The following is a 7,894-nucleotide window of genomic DNA, read 5'->3' on the forward strand; positions in this document are numbered from 1 at the left end:
TTCAGTTGGGTTTGTTTAATCTTGAGAAAACAAAACTAAGGAAAGACATTGTAATGGTCTTCTAATATGTGCAAGTGCCACAGAGAAAATAGTTTTCAAAGTCCAGTGAAGGGACCAGAAAGCGAATACTAGATTACAATTTCAGCAAAAGAAATTTACTTCAGAAATTAGCAAGTTTCTTAACGACATGGATATTTCAGCCCTGTTACAGATTCCTGGGGTAACTGTGAAATTGTCATTGCAGAAGTTTTTCAGAACAGGATGAACCAGGCATTTGCTGGGAAGGGTTTAAATCAAGTTGTAATAAGGGAACAGGCTAGTGAATATCCCGAGGTCCCTCCTAAGCTCTCTTTTCTGCAATTTCTACTTTTATGCTGATATTTGGCCTATTCAAGCACTATTGATTTTAATAATATGATAGAAAAAAATCTAATATTAAAAATTATTTCCGTACATGTGACAAGATTTGCGGTTCTACCCAAATGTGTCACTGTGGTCTTAACAGCAAGTTTAGATCCACTTTCTGGTGTCAGGAAAAGAAGCACAGTTGGACAGAGTTGGAGGCAAAAGTTGTATTTCTAGTTGCTGAAATTCTGTTATGGGCCTTGTTTTTTTCAGATGTCTTCATTTGGAAATGTGATTATCTTTTAAAGTAGGTAGTTTACTAAGACTCATTTTTAATAGATAATTGACAAGATGCAAGGAAAGGCGAGATTATGTTGTGGCTTAGCTGCCTTAAGACAAGGATTTACCTGGTTGACTGGTTGGTCAACATGGCCATACAGCTGGCTGCTCTCTAAAATGAGCACTTGCTTGTTGTCTTTCTTCTCTTTGCCCCTTAAAAGAAGCAGTGATCTCGGGCACCTTGTTAGGGTTCTTAAGAAGAGCAGTGGTACAGCCTTTTCCAAGACTAAACACGCTGTAATATTACTTCTGTCCAGCAGAGGGTAGTGCCGGCACGTAAATGTTTCCGCTGGTGCTTGAGTGTTCCTGTTTTTATATAATACAGTATTTTACAAATCTGTGTGAGAGCATCAGTTCACTTGGCTTAAAGCTGCACTGTCATGTGTTGAGTGGGTCTCTTGGAAGCAGGTCTTATTCTGTACAGGTTGTGGGCAGGTAGGGATAGATGTGTTTGAGTATTTCTAAGTATGCATTTTTTAAAGATGTGTGGAAATGTGCTCATACCTACACATACCTTTTAACATCTTAAATACCAATATTGTCTGTTCAAAAGCTTTAAATATATTTTCCCTTATTAGTTAATGTATATATGGAAGAAACATAAAGGGATAACCAGGCTGGGTCCAAATGTGTTCTACATGGAGAGGGAAAAAGAACCTACTGCTCTTACCATCATGGTTTTTTTCTGTCAGGGAGTAGGCTGTTTTCCTCTATGAAGACTGTATTTAAAGATGTGTTAATCAGAGTCAGATTTTAAATATATATATATTTAAAAAGAAATATTTTCTATTTGTATATGTTCTATTTTCTAAAAACCTTCCCTTTTGTCTAGCCAAGATTGATGTCTCAATGGGATAAAACATGACCTAGAATGGCTTGAGTACAAGGCAATCAAGGATAAGAAATTCTAGATTCTAATCATGAGTGCAGCTGCCTTGCTGTGATTTTGCGCAAGTGTATTAACTTCTTTTCTAAAAGCAACATAGTTTCTTCTTACTACCCTAGAAGGATGTTAATGGCACCCATGAATGTTTGTTGTATATTTGGACTACTTTTTGCATCTCTTTAGACAACAGTGCTCGCATCTAAGATGATGGGACCAGGGTTTTGTCAGTGATTCCAGTATGAAGTACTCATCCTTTTTGCCTGACCCTTCAGTTATGGTGATGTAGCTCTTTTGTAGAACTGTGCTGTGAAATGGATCCTTTATTTTTTAATAAAGAGATGGAGCGTGGGGGTTTTTTTAAGTCCAGGTTAGTTTCTTCAGTGTTTCTTCAGGTTCACAGTGCTGCCTTCCTGAAGAGTGGTGACAGCATAACTGAAAGGGCAGTATTTTGTGATGTGGGATGTGGCAGAGGTAAGAGGGGGAGGAGAGCTTCTTTTTCCCATCTCTATGTGAAGACCTTGTGATGTCAGGTCACTGCTTTTCAAGTGGAGAGTCATTGATTAAAACAGGTCTTTCCTTCTGCACTCAAAATCTGTTTCCCAAGAGTACTTTACTTAGTGGTCAGAGGAGGATCATGTCCACTTGGCAGGTCTGATATTTGATGCTTTCTGGGTGCCCACAGTATGGTGGGTCATTTTGTGATGTGCTAGTGGAGAAAACCCAGGTATATCATGGGACCACTGAATGCAGGTTTATGAAAACAATTCATGCTTCTTAAATTTTAAAAGGTTGGTCCTTTTTTTGAGCAGTTTCCCACTTACAGTACTTTGTGTTTATTTTAAAATGTCTTCAGACACCCACTTATGCTGTACTTGAACCATAAGATCTTTTTCTCTTCTATTTCCTGGTAACATAATGTTTTGGTAGTCTTTGCTTAAGCCCAGAGATTAGGCAGTTGTCAGTTTTTGTTTTGCCTGCCTCAGTATCTGTTTCCTAGGGACAAAGTCATGCTGCAGATGGTGACTCCATTTCCATCACCTAACCCTGCAGCATCCATTCAGCCTTAATCAGAACGTAATGCTGTACAACTCTGTTTCTGATTATTTTTCCTGAGCGTGGGGAACACGCCTTCTTAAGCCTTGCATGAAATGTTTACATACAGATCTCTTTTCTTATGACAGCCTTACATTCTGTCCCCAGACCCCATGTTATCTACTGTGCTTTGGATCAGGAAGATTAGCTGGCTGCTCCTTATTTTTTGTCAATTCTATTTCTTAATTAGCTACTTGAGGGAGGTTTTTTAATACCTTGAAATACTACCTCTGAGTTCATGAATGGGCACTTTTCTCTCAGAATACCATTATTGCTTCTTATTACCTATTTTTCCCCTTCCTGTTCCCTCCCTCTCCTCATCCATCCTCCCTGTAAAGCCAAAAATTACAAATATTTCTTCTGAAATATTTAATTGTGTAAAATGAATGACTTATAAGTGCTGAGCACCAAACTGCGCTGCCTTTGCTTGTGTTCCTTTGCTCACTCACTGAATTAAAAGTTAAAATATGATGGAAAGTGGGCTGATAACTTCTGCCATTTTTATCAGTTAATTCTCCCTTTCTTTTCCTAGGGACTTAACATCTAAGGGAAAGGGTAGATTTTTTAGACTTCAAAGGTGATGCTTGCTCCGAATTTTGGAAAAGATTTTTCTTTTTTGGTTGGTTTTTTTTTTTGGTTGACGTGTTCTGCTGAAAACTGCTTTAATGCTGTCTTACACAGTTTAATCCCTCTGATATATGCTATTTACTTTGTGACCATATTTCCCTTTAACATTGAATTGAATCATTACCTACCTGTCAGATTCTAGCCACTGGGCAAAAGCTGAAAACAAGTGTCTCAGCCTCCAAGTTAACAGCAATACTTACCATTGGTGGAATGCGTGAAAATCCTAGAAAAGCTGTTTTACTTGGGTAAAATAATTTTAATATGATTATGCTTGGTGTTTTTGTTCAGAGTGTTCAAATCAATTTGCAGGCTTGCTCTGCTGTTTTCTCTTTGTCTGCCAAGGAAGTAAGTGAATATTCTCACTCAGCAAAATGGAAATAATCTGAAACACGGAGTGGTGATCTGAATGACTTGAGGTTAATTTTTTAATAGGTTATTTGCTTATTTTTGGTAAACTATGCTTCCTATTTGCTATTTTACCATAAAATTGCAGCTAACTTAATTTCTGTTCAAACAATTAAGTTTCAACTGTCAACAAATAAATCCAGGTGTTTATTTTCTCTGCTCTGTGCTTTGAAATACATATTGCGAATTTGAACAGGATGAACAGGTTTTATTCTGCAAGCCTTGTTTTCAGTCAAAATAATTATTGGATTTTTCATCTGTTGAAATGAATGACAAAAATTCCACTGTGAGGTCAGTTAAGATCTACACATAGATTGTTTCGTCACCAAGGGAATATAAGCATTCCTTAAGGTGTGCTTTAAGGAAACATATCAAGTTCATTTACAGGTAATGGTAATGCTTCTTATTTAGGAGTAAGGAGTGGCTGCTTCCTCTGTCTTTTGTTAAGTGGACAGTTACTGGTAAACTGTCACCAGTGTAAGGATTAAGACAGGAACAGAAGTATTATCCCCTTTAATAATTAAACTTATAAGTGGTGTGAACTCTCACCTAGGTTTTATATTCATAATAGCTTGGGAATTGTCCAAAGGACTGAGTGTGCTTATTGCTGTTGTCATGATTTGTGCTTTTCTTTTACAAGGTATTGTAGTAGGTGGCCAGGCGGTAAATTATCAACACATTGCTGTGTATTTTGGAACACAGATATGAAATGAAATGGGTTTTTTCCTACAAGATTTTAAAATACAACTGCAGAAAATTTTAGTGTTTCTGGAGGACAACTATTAATTCTTTCATCTTTTGTAGAGTGGCGTTTGTTAGTACACTGACAAGTGTGTACTTCAGACACAGTTACTCAATACCATGTTTGTAACATGTCCCTGCAGAGATCTTTAGTGTAGATCAGCAGGATATACAGTTGAGGTGCAGAGAACATGTTTTGAACGGACTGCTTGTTAATTTTGAATGAGGCCTGCAGTTAAGAATGCATGACCTGAATGTAGTGAAGCAACTCGTTCATTTAACTAGCACACTCTGAAATGATGATGATTTTGTCTTGCCTGAGAGCTGGTTGCTGTCTTGATCAGTAACTTTTGCTGAAGTTGGTGAGAGCCAAAGTTTGCTTTGCAGAATGACTGTGTACTTCTTCTCACCCAGATCTTAGTCAGATCTCACTTTTGCAGTCAGTGGAGATAAACTGAGACAAAACAAGTGGGAAAGGCCTCTTATGAAGCCCAGTAGCTTCAGAAGATGTTGTAACAGCACGATGTTAAGCTAGGCTTGTGCAGGTCCACATTTTGTCTTTTTAAAATTGCCACTGCTCAACTGTAAGACATTTTCTATGTCCATTTCAATCATACATCTTGTGAGTTACTATTTTTCCTTCCTGTTGTTAATTTTGCTGAGAGAAGTGTGTGGCTGGTGGGCTTTGCTTTTCCTTCTAAAATCAGTTATTGCCTACAGTTGTAATAATTTAGATTCCTGACCATCAAAAGGACTTGCAATGTTAAAAGTCAGTTGTTATGTGTTTAAAGAGAGTTTTAACCAGTGTAAAAGAAGATGGGGAAGAAAAATGGTGGTTGTGCTCTGAAACATATAGTGTATGCATCATAAATCTGTAATGAGATACAGTGCATGATATTTTTAGTGTTTGTGATGTACTGATAATTATCTGAAATGGGAAGGTCATGGATCAAGTCTTACCTGAAGTTAGCAGGCAATATGGCTTAAATCAAATGCTACCATGCATGCAAAAAAAAAGATACAAAACACACATAATGAACCAAAATATTCTGCAAGCAATGGTAAAAATAGTAATCAATTATTTACTGGTTTTGTTATGTTAAAATATTTCACCAAGGCAAGTTGCAGTCAAAAGTTATTTTGAGTTACTTTGAAAATGGAAATACGTAAAGGTGCGTTTATACAAGTGCAAGACTAAATATTTTACACAACTGTAGTTCAGTGAGGAGATACACAGTAAGTGCACACTTGATAAAACTAAGCAGGCAAAACTTAACATTAGTTCCATATACTGCTGTATACTTCATGCACTGATCTCTCCCAAAGTAGAGGGACTGTTCCAAATAATTCTTGCTGGGATGAAAAACAGGATGGGTTGCTGCTAAGGGTGTCAGCATGGATGAGGGTCAGTTATAGACATTACTTACTGTAAATTGTGATTGCCGTGAGAGAGGAGTGGCAGTTGGTGTGATCGTGATACTGCTGGTGATTTTATTGGTGGGCTTACAGGGTAGGCCGTTAGCTACTGCTGGAGTTCTGTTGTCCTGCGCCAGATTGCATGGGCTGATGGGATTGGAGTTGGTGAGAGCTTGGACATAAGGGCTTCCTAAATGTATGTGTATTTTGTTATCCTCAGTAGTTATTACACTTGATCCTGTACTGTTAGATCTCTGAAACTGCCATGACGACTGCCTGTCTGGGGAGACTCTGAAAATGGTGTGCTTGGCTCCCTTTTCCAAAGGCTCCGAGGAGAGAATTTGTTCCTGAGAACTTGATCCTGGTAGAGCCACAGGGGACATTGTTCTTTCAGGAGTTGAAGAACCACATGATTCAGGAGATCTTGCAAAAGTAGCCATAGTAATAGGAGAAATGACTTGCTCTGGGCTCATGTAACCTTCTGCTGCTTTTGATTTTATGGATGTTAAGGAGGTGTTTTGAATAATGGTTATTCTTTGCTTTGGAATACCACAGTTGGGTATAACTGCTGTGCTTGTGTAGGAGTGAGGACTTTCAGTGGTAGGACTAGTTATTTCAAGTGTTGCTGTGTTCTGCCCGTGGTCTGGTGTAACTTTTATGTGAAGAGGCTGGCCGGGTGTATGGCTTAGCACTAGGTCTCCAGTCTGTGCACAGTTTCCATTTTGCTTTGTATGAACCTTTCCGTTTTGAGGATGGCTCTCTTTGGACTTCATCCAAGGGATCCATAATTTTTTATTCACAGCATTTGCAATGGATGAGTTGCTTTTGAAAGACTCCATTTGTTCCTCTGTGTTGTGGTCTTTGTCCTCGTTATCACTGTCTACGTATAGCTGCCCATTTGTGACTGTTTGCTCTAAAGGCATGAGGGTTTTGTAATCGGGTGGTTCACTGTCTGCTGGATCTGTCTGGACTTCTTTAGAGAAAACTTGCACATCAGAAATTCTCCTTCCGTTGAGTCCAGGCCTGAAGTTCTTGCTGAAGCATCTGTACCTCTCCAATTCTTTTGTGAGGCTTTCCACTTCCCTTGCTAACTCCCTGTTCTTGTTTTCTTGCTGGATGAGTTTCTTCTGTAAGACTGTATGGTCACCTCGAAGGTGACAAATTAGGTCTTCTGTTGCCACATATTCATGAATTTTCTCTTTCAGTGCATCTACTTCTCTGGAAAGGTGACTTGATTTAGCTTCTTCTTCTTTTAGCTTCTTAAAAAGACGCTTTTCCTGATTGGACTCTGCCTTTTCGGTTAATTTATACCTAGCCACTTCCATTTTCGCAGCCTCCAGCTCCTCTGATAGTAGCTTGGCTCTGTCACGTTCATCAGCGTATCTTCGTTCTAGAGACTCGAATTCATCTTCAGTTTTCATAAGATCATCCTCTATAGCCTTCATTTCTTTCAGCTTCTGCTTAAGCCTCTCAACTTCTTGAGAAAGCTCTTTGATTTTGTTGTTCTCCTGCTGCAAGGTGGTGCTGGATTTTGTACTCTCCTTAAGTTTATTTTTAAGAAACTCTTTTTCAACAGCTTCCATTGACTGGAGTCTTTTTCTTAGAATATTCACTTTGGAAACAAGATCACTTCCTTTCTCCTCTTCTGCTTTGAGTTTGTTTATCAGTTCATCTCTTTCTTTTGTAACACTGGACACTTTTTCTTCTGCATCAGATTTTGATTTCAGTACCTTTTTACTTTCCTCAATTAGTTTTTCTGTAATGGACATCACTTTGTTTTGTTCCACCTGAAGCTGAGAAGTTGCAGCTTGCAGCTTTTCTTCTGTTTGCTTTATTTTTTCACCCATAGTTTTTCTTTCATCCACAAGCATCACTGTTAGACTCTTCAGCTTTGTTAAGTCTTCTCTAAGCATAAACTCAGTTTTTTCTAACTTACTTTCAGTTGCTTCAAGCTCACCAATTCTAGCTTTTAAGCCATCCAGCTCATGGGACAACTGCTTTGTTAGCAGTTTTTCTCTTTCCAGGTTGCATTTCAGGGAATAG

The 7,894-nt window shown here is 38.4% G+C and overlaps 1 protein-coding gene across 1 annotated transcript in view; it reads right to left on the minus strand.

Moving 5' to 3' along the window:
* Positions 1-5,841: 5,841 nt before the first annotated feature.
* The window catches only part of FILIP1L (filamin A interacting protein 1-like), a 63,939-nt gene continuing 61,886 nt past the window's right edge, over positions 5,842-7,894 (minus strand). The window contains 1 exon segment of the mRNA XM_010179065.1: positions 5,842-7,894. This exon segment is cut by the window's right edge and continues 14 nt beyond it. Within this exon segment, the coding sequence (XP_010177367.1) occupies positions 5,842-7,894 (2,053 nt within the window).

Source organism: Mesitornis unicolor, unplaced genomic scaffold (assembly GCF_000695765.1).
Source record: "Mesitornis unicolor isolate BGI_N332 unplaced genomic scaffold, ASM69576v1 scaffold13242, whole genome shotgun sequence".
In the NCBI taxonomy this organism is placed as follows: Eukaryota; Metazoa; Chordata; class Aves; order Mesitornithiformes; family Mesitornithidae; genus Mesitornis; species Mesitornis unicolor.